The following is a 25,898-nucleotide window of genomic DNA, read 5'->3' on the forward strand; positions in this document are numbered from 1 at the left end:
CGGGAAGGGCTGCCATCTTTGACTTAATAAAAAATCCCTTAAATGTATCCTCGCCAAAGATGCCAGCCACACCGCAAAGAGACAGAGAGGATAGATTTAGAAAAGATATTTGTGAAGCAATCCAGGAGGAACAAACAACGTAACAGAAAGTGAGCTAAGCATACAGAGAGCCAACTCACAGCAGAAAAGCTCCCAAGGCCAACAAACAGAAGGAGAGATGCTCAACTGGGAAAAGGCTGGGAGATGCATGTTCAAGCCATGCTACTCCACCACGTGACTCTTCAGTCTGGCGGAAATTAAAAAGGCCTTTAAGATCTGTTGCTGATGGGGAGATGGGGAAACAGGAATTTTCAGACATTTTTCATTGCTTAAAAAAAACCAACCACATTTAGCTAATACGGGGTTAAACTGAAAATTCTTTCAATCCAGCAATCCTGCTGAAGAAAACAAATCCCTTAGACTCGGAGGGATATTTTGTAGCTGTGTTCGTGTTGGCATAAAGCCAAGAACAAAGCGGAAAGGCCCCAGAGAGCTGAATTCCACCTGTGGAATCCTACAGGCATTAAAGAAGGAAGAGGGGCTGCTGACACCTGCCGGGAAGGGGGTCCCACGAGGCACCGCGGAGTGAGGGGAGTGCATTTGCTCAAAGCACGAAGAGTGACTAAGGAACCAAACAAAAACACATCCTGTGTACAAACGCTTGCACACATTCACAATCTTACTACATAGGCATAGAAACACACGTGTTATGGCCACATATTCATCAGGTTCTCCAGAGAAACAAAACCGACAGGATGTTGGAGGTGGACCAGGCTTTGTAATGGTTGTGGATCATCCAAGAATAGAAATAGTTAAAAAAAAAATAATTAAAATAGTTAAAAAAAAATAGACACATATTTTTTTTAAGATTTTATTTATTTATTTGACAGAGAGAGATCCCAAGTAGGCAGAGAGGCAGGCAGAGAGAGAGGGGGAGGCAGGCTCCCTGCTGAGCAGAGAGCCCGATGTGGGGCTCGATCCCAGGACCCTGAGATCCCCACCTGAGCCGAAACCAAGAGCTGGACGCTGACCTGACTATGCCCCGCCAAGCACTCCATGCAGTGAAATAAAACTTTTGAAAAGCCCTCCTGAACCCTCCCTCTTCAGAATGGTTCTAGGCAGAGCCTAAGTCAATCTTATCGCTCAGAAGACCACAAGACATGCAGAAGTGCATTTATGAGGACTATTGGAGCAGATAAATGTTACCTAATAACAATAACGAAAGTCTACTTCCGTTAAGTTCGAGTAAGAAATCTCATGTAAACTTCAAGATGACATGCAGAACTTAAAGGATTTCTGCCCAGCAGTCACTGTTGTAGCCACCAGGCCACTCTCAAATCTCTCTGCTGAGGTGGGGTCTGTGCTCCCCAAGGTCCCTGACCAGTTGGCTCTGGGAATTCTGGAGCAGGGCTGGCAGGGGCCAGTGGATTGGAAGGTAGGGTCTGTGCTCAAATGATGGCTCTGCTAATTCTTGGTTCTAGGGTTTGGTTAAGTCCCCAAATCTGAGCCCTCATGGTTTACTCGTCAAGTGGGTACAGCACAAAACCCTATTCGCAGGTAACTGTGGGGTCAGTTTCACTCTTCCAGCAAACGTTCATTGAGAGACCCTTTTGTGCAGGCGCTGGGGAACTAGGGGTGGACCACGCAGAAATGGTCCCAGCCCCAAAGACCCTGAGTGTGGGAAGGTGCGGAGTGAAACACACATGTTGCCAGATGACGAGCAGCCTGGGCTGTGAGGTCCAGAGGAAGAGTCGTCAGAGCTGGGAAAGCATTATCACCCCGTGGAGGGGCCAAACCGGAAGGGCAGTGAAAGGTCAGAGGAAGGGCTCCAGGGGGGAAGGGAAGCGTCGGGACCTCCTGTAAGAGGCATCAGCTCCTCTCTAGGGGGCCTCTCTCTGCCCACCCCCTCCTTTCTTTCTCTAACCTATGTATTCCCTCCTCCCCAAACCCATAAGTCATTCTCTATCTTTCATAATATTTTATATATTTTTAAATAAAAATGATGGAACAGGGGTACCTGGGTGGCTCAGTGGGTTAAAGTCTCTGCCTTCAACTTAGGTCATGATCTCAGCGTCGTGGGATCGAGCCCCACATCGGGCTCTCTGCTCAGTGGGGAGCCTGCTTCTTCCCTCTCTGCCTGCCTCTCTGCCTACTTGTGATCTCTCTCTCTCTGTCAAATAAATAAATAAAATCTTTAAATAAATAAATAAATAAATACGAGGGAACAGAAACAGCGAATCATTTTCCTGTAATAGACTTGCACTAAAAGTTTCAGAGCTTTCTGGAAAAAGATATAATAATTGAAAGATTTATCATTATGAACTAATATGTCTTGTGAATATGTCAATGACAATTAAAAATAATCTCCATCTGATTCAGACATTTGATGAGAGAAAAGATTAAAAGTAGGGAAATGAAGGGCCCCTGGACGGCTCATGGGTTAAGCCTCCAACTCTTGGTTCTGGCTGAGGCTGTGTCCTCAAAGTCATGGGATCAAGCCCCATGTTGGGCTCCACACTCAGTGCAGAGTCTGCTTGAGATTCTCTCTCCCTGTCCCTCTGCCCTCTGGCTTGTGCAATCTCTCTCTCTAAAATAACTAAATAAGGGGCACCTGGGTGGCTCAGTGGATTAAGCCTCTGCCTTCAGCCTAGGTCATGATCTCAGGGTCCTAGGATTGAACCCCGCATCTCTGTTCAGCAGGGAGCCTGCTTCCCCCCTTCTCTCTGCCTGCCTCTCTGCCTGCTTGTGACCTCTGTCAAATAAGTAAATAAAAAATATTTTAAAAATTAAATAAGTAAATAAAAGATTTTATTTATTTGACAGAGATAGGGAGAACGTGCGCACCAGCAGGGGGAGCAACATGACCTTTGGCAGGTCTTGATCCTGGGATCAAGCCCCATGTCAGTCTCCCTGCTCAGTGGGGAGTCTGCTTCTCCCTCTCCCTCTGTCCTCCCCTCCTTGTGCACGTGTGTGTGCTCTCTCTCTCTCAAGTAACTACAGTTGTTTAAAAAAGGAACTCAACAAGTCCAATGCCAATTAAAGGCCAATTACTGAGAAATAAATACGATGAGTATTTAATATCTAGAAGTTACCACTTCTTAAAATGAAAACACAGAACATACAAAGCATGAATTAGCCACTTGATAGTCCTGACAACTGTTTTGTGATAAATATTCTAGATTTAAAAACCTCTCTTTCATTTTTTCATTTTACATTGACCTTGATCAAACTCTTGAAAGGGCGTCTGCAAGCAACTTCAACGTGGGCATATACACTTCATATAAGCTCAATTCCTTTTTTTTCTTTTTTAACGGGGAGAACCTTTCATCTGCCCGTTCTGATTTTGGTTGATTGAATATTGATTGAAATCAATATTGTTAATTCAGATTTCCAATCAGTTTCTGGTTTCCTGCTGGGAGTATTTTACAACACTCACGTCATCTTTGTCTCTTTGCCTTTCTCCTCGAAGTTTTTGCAAGGAACTGTAGCCTACAGCTAACACGTATATGTTTTAATCTTTATTTTTTAAAAAAGACTTTATTTATTTATTTGACAGAGGGAGATCACAAGCAGGCAGAGAGGCAGGCAGAGTGAGAGGGGGGAAACAGGCTCCCCGCTGAGCAGAGAGCCCGATTCGGGGCTCGATCCTCGGATGCTGGGATCATGGCCTGAGCTGAAGGCAGAGGCCTCAATCTACTGAGCCACCCAGGCGCCCCTGTTTTAATCTTTAATTTTAAGCAGACTTCATATCCAATGTGGGGCTCAAATACGACCCAAAGATCAAGATGGGGAGCCAGATGGGCGCCCCATCCACAGCTGATACTTAAATGTTGGAATACCCCAGGGAACATTATTCGACAGTATTTGGATAATGTAACATTTGGATCTCCTAGCAAGATGTGCAGTACTACACGGAATCCCATGTCAAAATGACCAATTTAAGGACTTATTTTTTTAAAGATTTTATTTCTTTTTTTGACAAAGACACAGTGAGAGGGAACACAAGCAGGGGGAGTGGGAGAGGGAGAAGCAGGCTTCCCACCAAGCAGGGAGCCTGATGCAGGGCTCGATTCAAAGACCCCGGGATCATGAGAGCCAAAGACAGATGCTTAACGACTGAGCCACTCAGGCACCCTTAAGGACTTATTTGACTTCCAAAAGGTGTGAGCTCTTAGAACACCATCATAGGATTTGTATAAAGGCCACTTTGCATATAGGCTTAGTAGGATGTGAGTTGCAGGAATGATTCACTGGTGTGGTCTATCCATGTAATGGAAATGTTATTCAGCCTTAAAGAGGAATGAAGCTCTGACACCTGCCACAACGTGGGTGATTCTTAGAAACATTGTTCTAAGTGAAGTAAACCAGATGCAAAAAACAGATATGAAACTATGCCATTTACATGAGTTACCAAGAGCAGTTAAATTCTTAGAGAGAGAAAGGAGAATCGTGGTTATGAGAGGCTGGGGAGAGGGGAATGGGGAGCTGTTGGGTAACAGGTACAAAGTTCCCGTTGGGAAAATATTCCCAAGATGGATGGCGGTGATAGCTATACAGCACTGAATGCACTTAATGCCACTGAACTGTACCGTTAAAAATGGTTAAAATGTTAAATTTTATGTTATATATTTTTTTTTACCAAAATTAAGACAAAACAAGACAAAACAATGCCTCACTGTTAGCAGAGACAGCGCCATGAACCCATCCTTGCAACACAGAAACAACCATAAGCGAAACTAATTTCATCATGGTGAGTTCCTTCTTATGGACTCCTGGTTCTGCATTTGCCGACGATGTTCCATCAGTGGGAATGATTGTCCACTAAGCACTAACGTGTCCATGCTTACTGCTAAGCTTTAACTGTTATAGGAGAATTATAAGACTTTCCTCTGATTTTGGGGTGTGGGAAGGGACAGAGGGAGAGGGAAAGAATCCTAGGCAGTCTCCATGCCCAGCACGATGTGGGGTTCAATCTCATAACCCTGAGATCATGACCTGAGCTGAACTCAAGAGTTGGACGCTTGACCAACTAAGACACCCAGGCGCCCTGGTTTTTTTTTTTTTTTTTTTTTTTAGGATCAGGACCAGCCACACAAACAGTGGGGCACTTGTTTAAAAGTTATTAAGGGACACCTTGGGGCTCAGTTAGTTAAGCAGCTGCCTTTGGCTCAGGTCATGATCCCAGCATCCTGGGATCGAGTCCCGCATCCGGCTCCTTGCTCCATGGGGAGCCTGCTTCTCCCTCTGCCTCTGCTGCCACTCTGCCTGCCTGTGCGCTCTCACTCTCTCTCTCTCTGGCAAATAAATAAATAAAATATTAAAAAAATAAATATATAAAAATAAAAGTTATTAAGAAGAATCTTTGGAGCACCTGGGTGGCTCAGGCATTGGGCATCTGCCTTCGGCTCAGGTCATGGTCCGAGGGTCCTGGGATTGAGCCCTGCATTGGGTTCTCTGCTCAGTGGGAAGCTTATTTCTCCCTCTCCCACTCCCCTGCTTGTATCCCCTCTTTTGCCGTGTCTCTCTCTGTCAAATAAATAAATAAAAATCTTAGAAAATGAAAAAACAGTTATTAAGAATTTCCAAGATGGCAACAGTAGAACGTTAAACTAAGTGCAGGACCTTTCTAAGCTCTGGGCCCTGTGTAACTGCACAGGTCCACACATCCATGAAATTGGCCCTGCTCAGGATTCAGAAAAACACATTTCTGGAGAAACACGGAGAAGGAATTCCTGCCTGGAAGCGCTGGGTGTGAAAGCAGATGTATATGGCCCAGTGGCCACTGCAGGCATTCTACCCCCTCCGGGCACTCCCCCACAGAACAAATCCAACCCACTGAGCTGGTGGTCTGCGGAGACCCTAGCTGGGGGATGGTGCCATCTTTGAGCTACTGGCCAAGCAGCCTTGGGGCTGCTCCACTTCCAAGGAGGTAAGAAGTTCAGTTTATTAAACCAGCTTACTCTTGGTTTTCTGTTATTTATAACTAAGAGTGTCCAGCTCATGAATGTCTTTTTTTTTTTTTTTTTTTTTCCAGCTCATGAATGTCTTAAAGAAACTTCCTTCTCTGTCCCCTCTGGTTTCCCCCTCCAACCGCTATCTACCTTACAAAAAAAATAAATAAAAACCCATAGTGTATTTGTTTTTTTGGAGAGAGAGAGCAAGCATGTGCAAATGCACGATGGGGGGCGGGGCAGAGGGGAGAGGGAGAGGGAAAAAATATATATATTTTTTAAAGATTTTATTTATTTATTTGACAGGCAGAGATTACAAGTAGGCTGAGAGGCAGGCAGAGAGAAAGAAGGAGGAAGCAGGCTCCCTACTGAGCAGAGAGCCCGACTCAGGGCTCGATCCCAGGACCCTGGGATCATGACCTGAGCCAAAGGCAGAGGCTTTAACCCACTGAGCCACCCAGGAGCCCGGAGAGGGAGAATCTTAAGCAGGCTCCATGCCCAGCGCAGAGCCCTACGCGGGGCTTGATCTCACGATCCTGAAATCACAACCTGAGCTGAAATCAAGAGTTAGTCTTTTAATCGACTGGGCCACCCAGGCTCAGCCCCAGAGCTCACAGTTTTGTTTTGATAATTTTCTTCCATTTTTCATTCAAGCTTCTCAAACATTTCAGACTCAAACTACCATAAAGGCGGCGTCTGCTGCTTCCACTTTCTCAACCCCTTGACAATCTCGCTTTCATCGACCACCACCTGGGCAAAGAGCCCCATGGTCCATGATGCTCACTCAGCTACTCCATCCAGTAAGCATTTTCTTGGCCTTGCTGCTGTCTACAGTGGCGATTCCCAGACCTGAGCCTTCAGCCTAGGACCCCGTGTCAAGCAGCTTTAACCCGCACTTTGAGTTCAGCGAGCATCTCAATGATTTGGGATCTTATGAGGCATAACTGCAGTGCGTGTGTTCAAAAAACACAAGTCCATGTTCATTTCCTCAAAGAGACAAATTCTTGGAATAAGGATCCTCCTCCTGCAGGATCTAAGAACCCCAGAGATTTGGGGCCTGGGCAGAGAACCACAAGCCCTCAACGGGATCAAGGTCCCTGTCTTCTGTTCCCAGGCAGGATCTTTTCTGTCACCATGCTTTTGGCCACACCTCAGTCTGCAGGCACCTCTGTCCCTGCCTCCGTGGCAGTAAGAGCCAGCTGTCCTCAGGCTGCTGCTTCCGTGCCCTGTCCCCAACAACCTTCATTCCCTCAAGTCATCTTTCAGAACTTTAATCGGATACATTATTTTCTTATTCCAAGTTCTTCAAGGGCTTCCATTACAGCAAAGCAAAATCTAACTTCCTCACACGAGTGCCATAAAAGGCTCCGCGACTGGGCCCTGCCAGCCCTCTGGCTCCTGGATGATCATCCCCCTATTTACACTGGCTTCTCGTTCCTGGAGAACACTGAACTTGACCTCCTTACTCGCCATTCCAGCTGCTTGCCACACGCCTCCTCCAGATCTTCTGCGGCTGCCCCTCCTCGTTTCTACAATTTCGATTCCAGCAGAGCTCACCTACAGGGCTAGGTTGGCGTCGGGTGTACAATACGGTGATTCTGTCCGTGACCTTGTGTCCGTTGGGATAAGTGTGCTCTTTATCCCCTCCACCTAACCCCCTCCCCACCCCGGTCTGGTAACCACCGGTTTGTTCTCCATGTTTAAGAGTCAGTGTTTGGTCTCTTTTTCCTGCAGGGAGATCATGCTGGCTGCCTCAACAACCCTCCCGCCTCTCCTGGTTGCTGCTGCCGTGCTGTCTGGACGGACAGACCCTGGTTTGTCCTCACCAGTAGAATTCCATCCTCCCTGGCCAGCGGCACTGGCTGAGGCAGAGACACATGCCCCGAGATGGTTTACTCTAAGGGGTCCCCAGGACTTTCCTTCCACAGGCAGGTAGGACATTTTTCTCCTCAGACATGGCCTTGGACACACAGAGGCCCTACAGCTAGGTGCAGCTGTCCTGTGATCGTGAGAGAAGCCCACCTTAATGGAGGAGGAAGGTGACCATGAGGAGGTTGGAGTGGAAAGACAGAAGCTTTGTTGTTGAGGCCACCGACAGAGAAGCCATCCTCAAGTCCTGTGTGTCTTTGGGCCACATGGACCAAGACATTCCCTCACTGAAAGTTGGAAGCAGGGAGCTGCGAGACTCTGGGTGGTAGAAATCCTGATGGACAGCCCTCACAGAGGCCCACACTGACTGCGCCTCGTTCTTGGCCAGATCACGCTGCTTTTATCGTCAACACTTACCACTCTCCATGGGGATTATTTTTGTTCTGTTTTGTGAGTTGCTCGATTCCATCCCCCTCCAACAGGGGCCTCCTCTGTTTCCACTCAGTGCGGCACACAGCTGGTGCTCAGTGAATGCTGTCGAATGCCTGACGCCCTGACGCCCTGTTCACGAGCTGTTTCTTTTTCCCTTTTCACTCTCTCCGTTGTTTCACTCTCTCCGTCTTCACTTCCTGGAATATCCCCAAGTCCTTTCTCTGGCCAACATTTACTCATCCTCTAAACTGTAGATCATGTACCAAATGCTCTGGGATCTCCCCCTGGATCCGTCTCCTCTGCGCTTTCCTTCCCATGCCACAAGACTAATCTTTCTCTGCAGTAAATGTCAGTGCACATCTCTGGCTCCCTGGGGAGACCATGTGCTTAATCCCTTGATAACTGAATGCCTACTATGAGTCAGGCACTATTCTAGAAGCTGGGAAAACAGCACTGGACAAAACAGTATAAATACTGTGGCCCTGGGTTCATGGATCTTACATTCTAGTGAGGGAAAGACAGTTAACAAGTGAGTAAGAAAAACGTGATTTGACCACTGGCGATCCAGGCTATGTAGGAAAATGAGCAAAGGAGGAGGGTGATGAGGTGGGTGGGGGATGGCAGGCTTAACTGGGGAGGTCAGTGGTGGCCTCACCGAGAAGGCGACATTTGAGCAAAGGCTTGCATAAGGTGACAGACTGAGCCAGGTGGATAAATGGGAAGGAAATATTGCAGGCAGGAAACAGCAAAGGACCAGAGAAAGGAACTTCCTGCTATGTCCTGGAAACATGGGGAGGCCAGTGTGGACAGAACGTAGTGAGGGGACAGCAGGAGAAGCAGAGTTGTCATGGGGTTGGATATATACAGGGATTTTGAGTTTTACTCTGAGTTAATGACAAAAAATTGGTGGATTCTGATCATCAAGGTGACACGGTGTAAATCACATATATTTTTTTAAACGATGGATTGATTAGAGAGTGTGTGTGCACGTGCGCACAAAGGGGAGGAGGAATAGAGGGAGAGGGAAAAGCAGACTCCCTGATAAGCGGCTTGATCCCAGGACCCTGAGATCATGACCTGAGTCAGATGCTTAAGTGAGACACCCAAGTGCCTGGGTGTGAATTAATATTTTTCAATGATCCCTCTTGTTCCCGTGGATGAGGCTATCGTGATAGTTCCGGGAGGAGGTGGTGGTAGCTTGCACCAGAGCGGTAGTGATGAAAGCAGAGAGAAAGGATAGAACCTAGAAGGCTTACCGTGAAAGTTGGGTGACTTCAAGGTTTTTGGTCTGAGAAACTGGATGGATAAAACATCACTGACAAGGACAAGAAAGACGGTGGGAGGAGGCAGTTGGGAAGGAAGACCAGGAGTTTGGTTCTGGACATGATCTCTAGACAACCAGGCAGAGATGCTGAACGGGCGGTGAGGCTGAGTTGGGGGGAGATATCTAAGCTCAAGATATGAATTTGAGAAACCTCAGCACGTGAATGGTATTTAAAGGCACGAGCCTGCAGGAGCCCATGAGGGGAGAGGGTGGACACAGACACGACGTGCAGGGCCGAACCTGGGGCCCGTGAACACTCAGCAGTCACGGACAGGAGGAGGAACGAGCAGAGGAGACAAGGAGCAGCCACGGAAGCTGGATGAGAACCAGGAGGGTCTGATATGCTGGAAACAAGGACAAGAGCGTTTCAAGAACGAGACAATGACCAACTATGCCAAATGCCACTGCCGAGAGGATCAAGAAGCTGCGACAGGATTAGCATGGGTCATTGATGACTCTGACAGGGCTCAAGGGACTGAACCAGTACTAACTGTGCTAGATAGCAGGCCCTGGATAAACACTTATTGATTCATTGACTGCTATCAGCAAATGGTCAATTTTGTGACAGTCTTCTGATTCGTCCTGTTCTGGTTTTACCTCTTTTAATTCAAGGACAGTGCCAGCAGGGTGATCTTTCCAAAAGGCAGATACAATCATTCCCCCATTTATATCCTCAATACAAATCAAGCTGTTAGGAATACGTGGAAGGTTGTACACGTAAGGAAAGACGCTGTTTGTAGCACTGTTTGTAATAGGGGAAAATCGGAAATAACTTGGAATATTCAACAAGGAGTAACTGGTTATGGCAGGTAAGATGTATCTAAACAACAAAGCACAATGTAGTCATTAAAGTATTGCTAAGAGTATTTCGTGACAAGTGTTTAATTTACGTTGCTAAGCAAATGAATTGGGAACAGCACAATATGTACAGTCAAGAACCTACTTTTGGGGCGCCTGGGTGGCTCAGTTGGTTAAGAAAATGCCTTCGGCTCAGGTCATGGTCCCAGAGTCCTGGGATCGAGTCCTGCACTGAGCTCCCAGCTCCATGGGGAGTCTGCTTCTCCCGCTGACCTTCTCCCCTCTCACACTCCCCCCCACTCAAATAAATAAATAAAATCTTAATAAAAAAAAGAACCTACTTTTGTAATGAACAGACAACACAACAGTGTATAAGGCAGAGACTGGCAAACATTTTCTGTGAGGGGCCAGGCAGTAAATGGTTTAGGTTTTATGGACCACATCCCAGGCACAATTATTCACTCTTAATGTGAAAGACCTCAGAGATAAAATGTAAATGAGGAGTATTTGAACCTCATAATTTTCACATATCACAAAATAGTCTTCTTTTGATCTTTTCCCAGCCATTAACAGATATAAAAGTGATCCCACTGGCTGGCTGTAGGAAAACCAGAAGAGGGTTGGATTCGGCCCATAGGCCAGTTTGCTCAATCCTGGTCTATAAGACAACCAACCAAGATGTTCACTGCACACATTTACTCCTGATGGTCTGAGACCATACTTTTCTCCCCTTTATCATGGTCTGTTTTGAGGGGGACAGTTTCCTCCCAGATTATCTGCTTGGCTCATCCCTTTACCCCTCTGAAGCTTTGGTCAAATAATACAATTACAGCCAGGCTTGCCCTGAGCACTCTATTTAAAACTGCAACCTCTGTGCCTGGGTGGCTCAGTGGGTTAAGCCTCTGCTTTCAGCTCAGGTCATGGTCTCAGGGTCCTGGGATCAAGGCCCCATGGGCGCTCTGCTCAGCGAGGAGACTGCTTACCCTCTCCCCACTTGTGATCTCTGTCAAATAAATTACTGAATCTTTAAAAAACTGCAACCTCTTTACCCATGTCTTTTGGCTTGTAGTTTTTTTTTGGGGGGGGGGGCGGTTTCATAACAGGTAACACTTTTTCATATACTAAATAACTTAATTTTAAATACACTTGATATGGATACCTCTCCTTTTCCTCCCAAACCCCAAGACTGTAAGCTCCATGAAGCCAGGCTTCTTCACCATATTCACTAATGTATTACGGGCTCCTGGAACAATGCTTGGCACATGCTAGAGGATCACTAAATATCTGTTGAATGCATGCATGAACATTATTTTTTTTTAATAAATCTAGGGGCACCTGGGTGGCTCAGTGGGTTAAAGCCTCTGCCTTCGGCTTGGGTCATGATCCCAGGGTCCTGGGATCGAGCCCTGCATCGGGCTGTCTGCTCAGTGGGGCGCCTGCTTCCCTTCCTCTCTCTCTGCCTGCCTCTCTGCCTACTTGTGATCTCTGTCTGGCAAATAAATAAATAAAATCTTTTAAAAGAAATAATAAAATAAAACAAAATAAATCTAATATACAAAACAACAAACCGAAACATCTGAATCCCCATCACCAGGAAAGGAAGTCCACAAACCACCCAGCACCAGGTCCGTCCGCAGTTCCGCCCACTTCCCCAGCCCCCCACTCCCCCCAGACACTCCCCCTACCTACCCCCCACCCCGCGCCAAGCAAGCGCAGTTCCTCCCGGCGACGCCTCCTGCGGCCACTAGGAGACGCCCGAGCTCGGTCGTCCTCCAAGCACAAACCTGTTCCCACGTGACTCGCGCTGTAACCACGTGACCGGCGTCGCGCCCGGTGGGCGTCACGTGACGGACTCAGGTTTCCTCCAATAGTTGTGCGCGCTTCGGGGATTCCGCCCAGGACTCGGACCGAAACTTAAAACACCCCACTCTTCCCGCCAGCCAAACGGCACGGCTGCTTGCTTCCAGCTGGACAGGGGTGTCTCTCAAAAGTCTTCTTCTAAAACGGCTTCAAGAGGCGCGGGCCTACGGCGCGTTGAACCCCGGAAGTGACGTCTCCCAGAGGGGCCGGAAGTGGCAGTGGAGGGAGGGAAGATGGCGGAGGTGGTGAGTCCGGTGCCCGGGGCGGGGCGGAGGGAGCCAGGGGAGGTGGGTAGAACCCGAGGCCCCCCAGTAGCCGACCCTGGCGCCGCGCTGTCTCCCCAGGGGGAGATAATCGAGGGCTGCCGCCTGCCCGTGCTTCGGCGGAACCAGGACAACGAAGATGAGTGGCGTGAGTGACGTCGGGGGGCGGGGCTAAGGAACCTGAGGGCGAGGGGCGGGAGGGAGTCAACCGAACCCTCGGGAGGGGGTGGGGCCTCTATAATCCTGAGGCGGGCGGGGCGCAGATACCCAGGAGGGGCGTGGCTTTCTGCCTCTCCAATGGATAGGGCGGGGCTTGGGGAGGGGGCGGCACTTGATGACTAAAGGGGGTTCGGGTGAAAGCTTCTAAGTGCTGGGGCTTAGGGATCCGGCCTGGGGGAGGAGATCAGGTCTTAGGAGGGTGGATTCTCATCGCCTGGCTCGACTAAGGCTCCTGCCTGTGTTGTTCCCACAGCCCTGGCCGAGATCCTGAGCGTGAAGGACATCAGTGGCCGCAAGCTTTTCTACGTCCATTATATTGACTGTGAGTCCTGGGCTGGGGTGAGGTAGGGAGGCAGGGTGGGGTTGGGAGACAGCCTCTGGCATTCCTTCCTGAGCCATCCCCACTGCTGCAGTCAACAAACGCCTGGATGAATGGGTGACCCACGAGCGGCTGGACCTGAAGAAGATTCAGTTCCCCAAGAAAGAGGCCAAGACCCCCACCAAGAACGGACTTCCTGGGTCTCGCCCCGGCTCTCCAGAGAGAGAGGTGGTGAGTAGGTCCCCTGCTTCACCTTTTCTCTCCTGCCTCCTACTTTTCTCATCTCTTGGCCTCAGGGGCTTTTGGATGGGTAGAAGTCTGCACCCTTCCGCTCTGGCTTCAGCTTGCAAAGGATGGGGGCAAAACTGTAGCTTCCAGAGTCCAGTAGCTATTCCTGTGTCCTTGAGAGGGCAGAGGGTGGGGCTTGATTACTCCACGTTGAGGGGCCCCTACTCCCCTTTCCCATCCCATCACCATCCCCACCCCAGAGGAAGACCCTGGACCTATCTCTACAGCCGGCCTCCGCCCAGGCCAGCGGGAAGACCTTGCCAATCCCGGTCCAGATCACACTCCGCTTCAACCTGCCCAAGGAGCGGGAGGCCATTCCCGGTGGCGAGCCTGACCAGCCGCTCTCCTCCAGCTCCTGCCTGCAGCCCAACCACCGCTCAACGGTACCCTCAGCAATTCCAGGGACCTTGCTTTCCTCTGAGGTCCCACCTTCTCTACCTTCTGACCCACCTTTCTTGGTTTCTCTCTGCAGAAACGGAAGGTGGAGGTGGTTTCCCCAGCAACTCCAGTGCCCAGCGAGACAGCTCCAGCCTCGGTTTTTCCCCAGGTGAGTCCCCCAGACCCTTTTCTTCTTCCTTTTCCCGTCCGGCAGCCCCTTTCAGGCTCCTCTCCCCACTCTCCGTTCTCTCTCCCCATGTTACCTGCAGAATGGATCAGCCCGTAGGGCAGTGGCAGCTCAGCCAGGACGGAAGCGAAAATCAAATTGCTTGGGCACTGATGAGGTAGGTCTGGGGAGGAGGGAAGCTGAGTGAAAAGGAGGAACATAGCAGGATAGAGAGTTTAGTGATGGGTTTAAAAAGAAACAAGAAAGGGCACCTGGCTGGCTCAGTTGGAAACGTGTGCCACTCGATCTCAGGGTTATGAGCCCCACCTTGGGTGTAGAGATTACTATAAAAGGTAATAAATAAACAACGCCTGGGTGGCTCAGTCAGTTAAGCATCTGCTTTCGGCTCAGGTCATGACCCCAGTGGGATTGAGTCCTGGATCAGGCTCCTTGCTCAGTGGGGATTCTGCTTCTCCCTCTGCCTGATCCCGCCTGTAGCTCCCCTTGCTTTGCTCTCTGACGAGTAAATAACATTTTTAAAAACAAACACATAAATAAATTAATAGCTAAACAGGAGGTGATGGCAGTGATGATTGTTGGTAGGATTAGGAGCCAGGTAGAGCTGGTTCGGGTCAATCATTAGTGTTCTCTTTCAAACCGCAATTGAGAACTTTCCTAGTTTCCTTTTATTTGGAAAGTGGGGGATATAATGTAGTACCGGCCTCCCCCTCGGCTGGTTGCTAGGCTTGAACAAGGAAAGCTGCAGAAGGGTTATGCGAGCTGTCATGTCCTGCCTGAGCTATTTTCTGTAACCTGGTGTTTTTTCCACCGGCCCTGGGCAGGACTCCCAGGACAGCTCAGACGGAATACCGTCAGCGCCACGCATGACTGGCAGCTTGGTGTCGGACCGGAGCCACGACGACATTGTCACCCGGATGAAGAACATCGAGTGTATCGAGCTGGGCCGGCACCGCCTGAAGCCGTGGTACTTCTCCCCATACCCGCAGGAGCTTACCACGTTGCCCGTCCTCTACCTCTGCGAGTTCTGCCTCAAATACGGCCGCAGCCTCAAGTGTCTGCAGCGTCACTTGGTACGAGGAGTCCTGGGGGGCTGCTTTCCTACCACCCCCCATGCAGTCCCTGCCTCTGATCCTCCTCTCTTCCTCAGACCAAGTGTGACTTGCGACATCCTCCAGGCAACGAGATTTACCGCAAGGGCACCATCTCTTTCTTTGAGATTGACGGCCGTAAGAACAAGGTCTGTGACCAAGGGGCAGTGGGGAGTCGTCGGCGCTGGTGATCTGGGGGAAGTGAAACGCGCAGCTCTTTCCTGCTCAGGAAAACACAGAGCAGCCTGGCCAACAGATTAGTTTATCCCATTTCTGTTGAATTCCTGCTATAAGGCAGGTATTGGGAGATATACTGACCAGTAATTAGACAAAACCTCTTGAGTTTCATAGTCCGTGGAAAAAACAGATTTGCCAATGTCCACTTAGATCCCGGGGCTAAGGGTCACGAAACAAAGGGTGGGTTATGAGGACTGGGAGATGGCCCACAGTGCTTCCCAGAGGAGGTGGTCTTTGATCCTTGACAGGAAGGATGGGGTAGGTCAGGGGATCCCAAGCAGCGGGGACGGATGTACAGATGGTATGAAAGGTCAGGGTCATTCCAGCTGAAAGGCAGAGAGGAGAGGCAAGGCTGTTCTGAGACAGAGCTCAGGTGGCGAGAAGGTCAGCTGGGGTAGGGCGAGGGGTCACTGTAGGTTTGGGGCTTCAAACCTGCCTGGGTCATTGGCTGCGGGAAGGAAGAAGGGAGCCATCTGGGTGTACTCTTAAGACTGCGAGACCCTTCCGGGGGCACAGAGGGCGGTGGGGGAGAAGTAGGCATCTTGGACTGCTCGGGAGAGCTCTGGCTCGGGTGCTGAGGAGGCTCAAGGGAAGGATGTGCTGCTTTCACCCCTGTTCTGTTACTAAGACCCAGGCGCTCAGATGGCAGTGCCCAGCAGCTGGTTAAAAAGCCGAGTCTGGTGTGTGGGGGGACGTATGTATGGAGGTGAAGCAGAGCAGTAAGATTGTTTTGTTCCTGAAGCTGTTACTTTCAGTTTCAGAATATCCTCCCTCCGCTGTAGGACAGATCCGCCTCCAGCAGGTGTGACTGTAGGCCAGGAGAGTGTCGTGGTTTTTGACAAGCAGATTCCTAGACTGTCACCAGGGTAGAGCTGCTCTCCTAAACCCTGGCACAGTCTGTCTTCCTGGACCGACCAAAGTAGAGGGCCGTGGAAGCTCCCCCGCAGGCCTTAGGTGGAGGTGTGGGGAACAGGGGTAAACCAGCCCCAGCTCCTCAGCAAGACAGCTGGGCAGACACTCTCCCGGAGGGGGTACACGCGCTCCTTGCCACTGAGAAGTAGCTGTGCCTGAGTGCCAGGGACAGCCTGACTGAGAGAACGGGTCAGGGGCCAGGGAGGAAGGGTCGTCACCTGTCACCAGCTTCTGGTAGAGATACCAAACGGCCACATTTAAGACAGGGTACCCAGAGCGGTGACAAGCCTTTTCCTTTGCAGAGTTATTCCCAGAACCTGTGTCTGTTGGCCAAGTGTTTCCTTGACCACAAGACGTTGTATTATGACACAGACCCCTTCCTCTTCTACGTCATGACAGAGTATGACTGCAAGGGCTTCCACATCGTGGGCTACTTCTCCAAGGTGAGCACTCACCGGGACCTGCTCTCGGCCCTGCCTGGAGCTGTGGCTCCGCCTCACTCACTCACCCCCATTTTCCAGGAAAAGGAATCCACGGAAGACTACAACGTGGCCTGCATCCTGACCCTGCCTCCCTACCAGCGCCGGGGCTATGGCAAGCTGCTGATCGAGTTCAGTGAGTACCTGTGAGCTCGGCTGGGGGTGGGTGGGCCTGCAGGGCCAGGCCTGGGACCAGGGCTGCCATCACACCTCCGCTAGGTGCTAGGTTGCTGTGATCATCAGCCCTACCTGGCTGGCCAGAAAGCAAGCTGGCACTTGGCTCAGGGTGACTGCCCTGCCTATCTGGGCTAGGTTTGCAGCCCCTCATTTTTCCTTGGCAAAAGTTTTTAAGCACCACCCAATTTTTCCCAACTCTGACTCATCTGCTCCCGCCCAGGGCCCTGGACAGAAGGCAGGTGAGCCCCTGTTGCTTGTCTGTCTGATTCTGGGCCATCATACAAATTCCTGAGCAAGGAGCAGTGCTTCGTTTGACTAGTTGTGGCCTGAGCCTTGCAGGCGGCGGAAGTTCGAAATGCTGTTAATTCGGCAAAAACAAGGAAGCACTGACTCGTATGGCTTTGGCTTCTTCTCCTTGGGTTCAGGCAGGTCCATCTTGTGAAGGCCATGAGGGACTCAGCTCCTTCGTACGGGAACTCTTCTCTGTCCTCCAGCTGCCCCTTCTGCTTCCCAGCAGCTTAATCCCACTCCGTTCAACTCACCACTCGGTGGAACCCTTGGGGTAATCAAACCCTGACCTGAGAGACAGGAGGGGGCGCCTCAGCTGTTTGATGAAGACGCAGAGGCTTGACTTGATCAAGGTCACGGTCCATTTGAGGAATTTTATTAACAGAATGAAGCCGGGATGGGGTCCCATCCTCAGAAAGCCCTCAGCTTGGTAGGGTGGGCAGACACTTAAAATGAATCTAAGCCTTGAAGGTCAGACCTCAGTGGAAACAGAATGTGGGCAAGGTCACCAGCTCGAGGCACTCGGTCCTCCCCCGCAGGAGCGGACAGGTGCTCCAGAAGCACCCACCGTGGGCAGTACTTGATGGCAGGTAGATGTTTGCCAGGGAGGGGCCGGGAGCTCCCTGCTGAGGCAGGTGTGGCCTCCAGATGGTCTGTTGGGACTCCACAGGCGCTGGCGGGCCCAGCAGAATTCAGTAGGAATCAGGTGTGCCTCCTACCCCTTCCAGGCTGTTTTTCTCTAAAGCAGCAGCCTCTCTGTCCCTCTTCCAGCTAGACTGGTCAGTGGAAGTCACAGGAAATTGGGCCACACTGACTGATCAAGATTGGAAGGGGTGGGCAGAAAGGGCCATGACCCAACATAGTTATGATTGAGGGTGAAGAAGGGCTTCTAGAGGTAATGGTGACACCCCAGAACCCTGAGGGACAATGAAGATTCTGTCAAGAGACACGAAGCTATATAAGGTTCCAAAGGGCCTGAGGGTCTTACTGGGAACTGTGTGCCAGTGGCCAGTGCTCAGGGGGTGGAGGAGGGCAGAGCAGTCAGAGGGAAAGAACCCGTGGAGAGGTCAGTTACCTACTGAGCAGTGGCCGCGTTCTGACCCAGGAAGTGCATTGGTCCCTCTCTCTTGCCATTGTGGTCTTGGAGCAGCTGATGCTCCTCGGGCTGCAGCTAGGGGGACTGATTTAACTGCAGAGCCAAATCTCCTCCGGCCTAGAGCAAAGATGGGGTCTGCCTTCCCTTCGCACAGACGGCCAGAGTCTGGAATGATGAAAATCGGAGGCACTTGCCTTCCCTCCCATTTCCTCTGCACCCCCCTGGGATCATAGCTGTTCCCATCAGTACCTACCTCTGCCGCACAGAGATGAAGAAGGAATGGTTCTTAGTTCTCTACAGGGAAACAGACGAAGCAGACAAGCCCCACGGGGCAGGACCGAGATGGGAACCCGGCAGTTTACTTCTCTAACTCGTGTTCTGGAACATTGGTTGCATGAAGGTGTGATCGCTGACCTACCCCTTCCTGCTCCCTTGCTGTAGGCTATGAACTCTCTAAAGTGGAGGGAAAAACGGGGACTCCTGAGAAGCCCCTTTCAGACCTTGGCCTCCTATCCTACCGGAGCTACTGGTCCCAGACCATTCTGGAGATCCTGATGGGGCTGAAGTCAGAGAGCGGGGAGAGGCCACAGATCACCATCAAGTGAGCCTGGCCCTCCCTCCTCCCCTGGGGGTGCATGGCATGGCCCATCCTCACTCCTGGGGTTCCTGGGGGCTTGGGGCAGAGACGAAGGCCTCCAGAGGACCTGATCTTTGCCCTCCCACAGCGAGATCAGTGAAATCACCAGCATCAAGAAGGAAGATGTCATTTCCACTCTACAATACCTCAACCTCATCAACTACTACAAGGTAGGGAGGCAGGCAAGGGGAGACAGGTGCGTGTAGGGCTGCAGAGTGCAGGCCCCACATGGGCTGACCCCCTCTGGCCCCCGTCTCCCATCCAGGGTCAGTATATCCTCACGCTGTCCGAGGACATCGTGGATGGACACGAAAGAGCTATGCTCAAGAGGCTTCTTCGGATCGACTCCAAGTGTCTGCACTTCACTCCCAAGGACTGGAGCAAGAGGGGAAAGTGGTGACCGGACACTGGCCACAGCAGTGGCGACAAAGGAGAACTGGGGCTGACGGCACATCCCACCCCTACTGGGGCCCCCAGAGGCACACCAAGGGAGGTGGCGCTGAGGACAGCGCCATAAGGAGAGGACAGGCCTGGTAGGGGCTGCTGGTGCCTAGCACCAGGGTAAGCTCAGGGCTCAGATCAGCTCCAAGGTCAGCCGGCTGCAGGTCTGGGCCTGCTGTGAACCAGAGACTGGACAGAGCCAGGCAGCTGTGTACAGTGGGATGGGGGGGTGGGGTGGGGGAGTGGGTACACTCTGTACAGGGGGCCAGTGGCTGTAAAAATTTCTTTTGTAAAGTAGGAGTTGCGGGGGAAGGGGTCCTGGCTACAAAATTCTGGCCTCTTTTGCCCTCACTGCCCCTTGGCAATAAACTCTTTCTATGGGCCAGAGCCATGAAAGTTTCTTGTTGGAGAAGGGGCAGTGTAGTTCGGGGACTCCCAACATGCCCACAAACTCACTGGTGCTGTAAAGAGCTTGTTTATTGGCGGTGATGGAATCTGCGGTTCCAAAATGAAGAGCTGGCTTATTGGGGTGGAGGGACTGGTGACTTTCAATGTCAAGTTCAGGTTTTCAGTCCTCAGGCACCTGTGCGTGAATCTGCAACAGGAGTCCCCTCTACTGTTAGATTTTTGATATACAGTGACTGGGTGGCCCACATACTCTAGGTGGGACCAAGCTATGCAGAATGATAACCCCCTTCTAGACAGGTCAGGGGTGGGGAAACCACACTGCCCCCCCCCCACCCCGACCTGTCTGATCCTCCAGACCCAGGCTCCATGTGCCCCATTGTGCTCCCGGGCCCCGAAGCTCCAAATCCACTCGGGCAAGATTCTGAACAACCCAGGGAATAACCTTGAAGTCACAGGGTAATGGATGGGGTTGTTAGAGTGAGAGCCCGTCCATCCACTCACCGCTGCAGCGAGGCTGGGCCAGGTTAGGGCCCCGCGCACTTTGGCATCCGGACCAGGAATGGTCTCCAGGCCCCACAGTGTGAAGCGGCTGAAACTGGCAGCAGCTCCGATAAACTGGTCCTGAGGAAGGGGCTCAGCTCAACATCGGGGCCACCGCTGCCGCCCCAACCCCCGCTCCGCCCCTGTCCCCCTGTGCTCACAAAGTCCCGCTCCAGCGCCTCGGGGGGCTCCGCCAGCTCCTGCTCCTCTCGCTCATCATTATTCGACGAACCTTCCGAGAAATCCTTCCCTACCGGCCCCTCTCCCTTTTCTTCCATCACCGTCACGTATCCCACGAGGCCGGGCGGCAGCACCACCTCCTCGCCTCGTAGTCTGCGGCCCCGAAACGACACTTCGAGTCCTGCAGGAAGCAGGCGCAGGGTCTCGGTGAGGACCTGATTCAGGCCTTGCGGGGCAAGCCCCTTGGGGCCCTCCCTCCACCTCAGGTGGACCACGATCCCCAGGAGTCCTCGCGCCGCTCCTCGCCAAAGAGAGCGCGCGGTGGGCGCGGGGGCTGCCGGGAGCCGTAGTCCCGCGCTGAACGCTCACCATCCGGACCCTGGCGGATGGCTGGGGTGAAGAAGCGCTCCACCGGGGCGGGCCCGTTAACCTGAACCTCGCAGGGCAGAAGATGCAGCGTGGCGCAGGCGGCGTCGCGCAGCGTGCCTGGGCGCAAGTGGACGCGGCACTTCTCGACCGCCACCTCGTCGCTGCTTTCCATTTTCCGCCGCGATTCCGCCGCTCGCTGGCTAAGGCCAAAGCTGGCGCGTAAAGCGCGCGGAGCCTGTCGGGAGGCCAGGGACGATCAGCGCAGAGGCTCCTGGGAGGCGTAGTCCTTCGCTGAGACTCCTCTGAGCCCCTGCGAGCCCCGCCTCTCCGTGTTCAAGTCCCGGTCTTTTTTCTCAAACATGTTTTTCGGTGGTACATTCTTATTGTAAAAAATTAAAACTATTCCGAAAATTACTCTTTTTATGTTATTGGTAGGGAGAGTTGCTTGTTTGTTTTACTGGGACATCAACCCTTCCTCAAATGCGTGGAAGATACTGTATCCTAGTTCGTGGTTTGTTTTCCAAACAGTGACTTTTATTTTTTTGTAGTAGATTTATCAAGCTTTTCTTCTTATGCCTTTTTTGTTTTCACAGTACTATTTCGTTTTTGGTTTCTTAAGCCCTCACTGTTTATTTGTCCAGATACCCAAGTTAGATATGTTTTGCCAAGTTCTTTTATAAAACAAGCACATACAAAACTGGCAATTAAGATTACAATTGCACTTGATTTATGGACTTGAGAAAGTGAAGCACACCTCTAGACGTCCAGGTGCTGTGCGTGGTGTTCTGTGAAACAGGAACAATTTCACAGTACGTCAACATCAGACGATGTCACTCCGTGACGGGCGGGATCAAGACAAAAACAAGATCATGTGAACAACAGCAAAGACAGGAACATTGTCCAGACCGCAAAAATGATGAAACATGCCTCCATCTTGGGTAATATACGTGACCTTTACCAATTACAGCTTTAGCTTTTGTCTAGGTAGGACTTGTTAATATATCCCATCCTAGAAACACTCCTACTTCTGACAGTATCCAATCCAGAGGAAAACTCTGGCTTTCTTAAACCTTCCCCTAAATCACCTAGCACAAGCCCAAATCCTACAAATCCTTCCTAAACACCCTCTTACTCAGATGCCCAACAGCGCAAGAGTAAAAAATCCATTCCGTCAACTATAGGTGTGTTCTTGGTAGTCTTTGGCTGGAGCGTATTAAAAGATAAGAGTCTTGCTTTAGTTTTCTATCAAGCGTAAGATACATAATACCACTTATTCACATCTCCTTTTATGTCTGTGCAATTGTGAAGTTTTCTTTATATATAATAGTTATTAAATATTTTAAAGTTTATTCTAGATAGCTTTTATTTTTTTCGGTTATAAAATAGATTTTTCCCATTTTATTTTATTATTTTTTTAAGAGATGGAGGGATGGGGAGGGACAGAGGGAGAAGGGGAGAGAGACTTTTTATTTATTTTTTTTTTAAAAGATTTTATTTATTTATTTGACAGAGAGAAATCACAAGTAGTCAGAGAGGCAGGCATAGAGAGAGAGAGGCAGGCTCCCTGCTGAGCAGAAAGCCCGATGCGGGACTCGATCCCAGGACCCTGAGATCATGACCTGAGCCGAAGGCAGCGGCTTAACCCACTGAGCCACCCAGGCGCCCAGGGAGAGAGACTTTTTAAAAAAGATTTTATTTATTTATGAGAGACAGAGAAAAGGGGGAGGAGCAGAGGGAGAGGGACAAGCAGACCCAGCGCTGAGCGCAGAAACAGATGCCCGGCTCGATTTCATAACCCTTAGATTATGACCTGAGCCAAAAATCAAGTCAGTTGCTTAACCAACTGAGCCACCCAGGTGCCCCGCTTTCCATTTTGTTTTAGCTATTATTTATCTAAAGCAGAGGTTGGCAAATTTCACATATGATCTCTGTCACAATTACTCAACTTTGTCATTGTAGCATAAAAACAGCTATAAACAATATGCAAATAAATAAGCATGGCTGTCTTCCAGAAAAACATTGTTTGCAAAAACAAGGCGTGAGCTGGATTTGGTTGGCAGGCATAGCTTTTGGGAAATCTGTTGATTCTCACACATTAGTTCTTAAACCGGATAGATACTGGAGTCTTCTGTTATTTCTAAGAGTTTTCATTTTATTTTCTTGGTTCTTCCACTTCCAAACAATGATAACTTTGCCTCCTCCGTTGCATTATGTACTTTGTATCATTCTCTAGCACTTTCAGAACAATTTCACATTCACTAGTATCAGTGGACATCTTTTTCTTTTTTCCTGAAATTTTCATGGGAATGCTTTGCTATTTCACCAATAATCATGAAGCTGACTTTCAATTTGTTATATGCATCTGGTTAAAGCTATACTACTAACCGATTTTTTAACTCAGGAGTAGATGTTGAATTTTATTTTTATATTTTTGATTCTGCAACTTTCCTACAGTCTAGATTCTACTAATTGTGTTCCTAGGGTCATGGGCATCTGTCCTACAGTTCCTTCAAATTAATAGTGAGATCTAGAAGTGCCATCAGATTCTTGGGGTGGCACGGGGCGGGGGAGGCAAGATTTATTTCAAGGAGATGGCTTCTTTTTCTGTCAGGGGTCTCCTCATATCTCTTTTTTGTGAGGTTAGCAGTCATAGATGATCACTTTCTAGATCCTTTCATTCATTAGGGGTAACAAAAAGCTGATATTCTAGGTCCACCATTATTCTTCTTTTTTTTTAAGATTAAAAAAATTTATTTACTTATTTATGTCACAGAAAGACAGAGAGAGCGAGCACAAGGAGTCAGAGTGGCAGGCAGAGGGAGAGGAAGAAGTAGACTCCACACCGAACAGGGAGCCTGATGCGGTGCTCTATCCCAGGACCCCGAGACCATGACCTGAGCTGAAGGCAGCCGCTGAACTGACTGAACCTCCCAGGAACCCCAAGATTTTTAATTTATTCACTTGAGAGGGAGAGACAGAGCAAGCAGAGGAAGAGGCAGGGGGAGAGGGAGAAGCAGACTCCCCACTGAGCTGGGAGCCTTACATGGGGCTTGATCCAAGCACCTGGAGATCATGACCTGAGCCAAAGGCAGACGCCCAACCATCTGAGCAATCCAGGTGCCCCCTAAGTCAGCCATTCTTCTTTCACTGTTTATAATACTTCTATAAAGACAACAGCCCCTCACCAACTATCTGGTTGCCTCTTGGTACAGTGAGTATAAGTAAAGCAAAATAATTGTTTGATGCTTTCCTTTTATTTCTGTTTTTAAAATAATAAGTTGTTTCCCTGGCATGCTCCAACTATGACCTTTTTAAAAAATTATGAAACAGATTATTAAATAGATTTTTAACATTTTTTATAATTTGGCTAACTGTGGTTATTATTCTTTTTAAAAAAGGTTTATTTAACCAGAAATAGGCCCTCAACTCTATGATCAACTAATCTTCAGCAAAGCAGGAAAGAATGTCCAATGGATAAAAGACAGTCTCTTCAACAAATGGTGTTGGGGAAATTGGACAGCCACATGCAGAAAAATGAAACTGGACCATTTCCTTACACAAAACACGAAAATAGACTCAAAATGGTTGAAGGACCTCAATGTGAGAAAGGAATCCATCAAAATCCTTGAGGAGAACTCAGGCAGCAACCTCTTCGACTTCAGCCGCAGCAACTTCTTCCTGGGAACATCGCCAAAGGCAAGAGAAGCAGGGCAAAAATGAACTATTGGGACTTCATCAAGATCAAAAGCTTTTGCACAGCAAAGGAAACAGTCAACAAAACCAAAAGACAGCTGACAGAATGGGAGAAGATATTTGCAAACAACATATCAGATAAAGGGCTAGTATCCAAAATCTATAAAGAACTTATCAAACTCAACACCCAAAGAGCAAATAATTTGATCAAGAAATGGGCAGAGGACATGAACAGACATTTCGGCAAAGAAGACATCCAGCTGGCCAACAGACACATGAAAAAGTGCTCCACATCACTCGGCATCAGGGAAATACAAGTCAAAACCACAATGAGATATCACCTCACACCATTCAGAATGGCTAAAAGTAACAAGTCAGGAAATGACAGATGCTGGCGAGGATGGGGAGAAAGGGGAGCCTCCTACACTGTTGGTGGGAACGCAAGCTGGTGCAGCCACTCGGGAAAACAACATGGAGGTTCCTCAAAAAGTTGAAAATAGAGCTACCCTACGATCCAGCAATTGCACTACTGGATATTTACCCTAAAGATATAAACGTAGTGATCCAAAGGGGCACGTGCACCCGAATGTTTACAGCAGCAATGTCCACAATAGCCAAACTATGGAAAGAACCTAGATGTCCATCAACAGATGAATGGATAAAGAAGATGTGGTCTATATGTACAATGGAATACTATGCAGCCATCAAAAGAAGTGAAATCTTGCCATTTGCAGCGACGTGGATGGAACTAGAGGGTATTATGCTGAGCAAAATAAGTCAATCAGAGAAAGACAATTATATGATCTCCCTGATATGAGGAAGTTGAGAGAGGCTTGGGGGGTAGGAAAAGAATAAATGAAACAAGATGGGATCAGGAGGGAGACAAACAATAAGAGACTCTTAATCTCACAAAACTAACTAAGGTTGCCAGGGAGAGGGGGGATAGGGAGAGGGTGGTAGGGTTATGACATTGGGGATGGTATGTGCTATGGTGAGTGCTGTGAAGTGTGTAAACCTGGTGATTCACAGACCTGTATTCCTGGGGCTAATAATTCATTATATGTTAATAAAAATTTTTTAAAGGTTTATTTATTTATTCTAGAGAGAAGGGTAGGGGCAGAGAGAGAGAGAATCTTAAGCAGACTACATTGAGCACAGATCCTGATGTGGGGCTTGATCTCACAACCCTGAGATCAGGACCTGAATGGAAACCAAGAGTCAAGCGCCTAACCAACTGAGCCACCCAGGCGCCTGTGATTCTGATTCTTATCAGTCCCCACATTGTCCCATCTTGTCAGTGCTCACCTCTTCAAGTTACCTCATGAGTCTCTCTATGTGACCTTTTTTGAGACTTCTCTAGTTTTTTGGTTTGTTTTCCAGGATCACAAGATGTTCCTGGCTCATTTTATACCTCATTGTTTATACA

At 49.4% G+C, this 25,898-nt stretch overlaps 2 protein-coding genes across 8 annotated transcripts; one reads left to right on the forward strand and one right to left on the reverse strand.

Moving 5' to 3' along the window:
• The first annotated feature begins 12,264 nt into the window (after positions 1-12,264).
• KAT5 (lysine acetyltransferase 5) lies at positions 12,265-19,670 on the forward strand. Of its 7 annotated transcripts, none has more exons than XM_032358614.1 (14): positions 12,271-12,518; positions 12,618-12,684; positions 13,009-13,077; positions 13,169-13,305; positions 13,563-13,745; positions 13,835-13,909; positions 14,010-14,084; positions 14,749-14,997; positions 15,075-15,164; positions 16,467-16,607; positions 16,686-16,779; positions 18,646-18,805; positions 18,930-19,011; positions 19,107-19,670. In XM_032358614.1, exons 1-14 carry the CDS (start codon positions 12,507-12,509, stop codon positions 19,239-19,241), a joined length of 1,569 nt encoding a protein of 522 aa, XP_032214505.1. In that variant the 5' UTR covers positions 12,271-12,506; the 3' UTR covers positions 19,242-19,670. The 7 variants fall into 7 exon arrangements, with proteins under 7 accessions (XP_032214509.1, XP_032214502.1, XP_032214505.1 ...); XM_032358615.1 differs by having other exon boundaries at positions 12,272-12,518; positions 13,590-13,745; XM_032358611.1 differs by having other exon boundaries at positions 12,270-12,684.
• Positions 19,671-19,741: 71 nt separating this feature from the next.
• On the reverse strand, positions 19,742-21,031 carry RNASEH2C (ribonuclease H2 subunit C). The gene is made up of 4 exons (XM_032358619.1): positions 20,780-21,031; positions 20,392-20,591; positions 20,192-20,311; positions 19,742-19,877 (listed from the first exon to the last, which is right to left on the reverse strand). Exons 1-4 carry the CDS (start codon positions 20,949-20,951, stop codon positions 19,851-19,853), a joined length of 519 nt encoding a protein of 172 aa, XP_032214510.1. The 5' UTR covers positions 20,952-21,031; the 3' UTR covers positions 19,742-19,850.
• Between the last annotated feature and the right edge of the window lie 4,867 nt (positions 21,032-25,898).

Source organism: Mustela erminea, chromosome 9 (assembly GCF_009829155.1).
Source record: "Mustela erminea isolate mMusErm1 chromosome 9, mMusErm1.Pri, whole genome shotgun sequence".
NCBI lineage: Eukaryota > Metazoa > Chordata > Mammalia > Carnivora > Mustelidae > Mustela > Mustela erminea.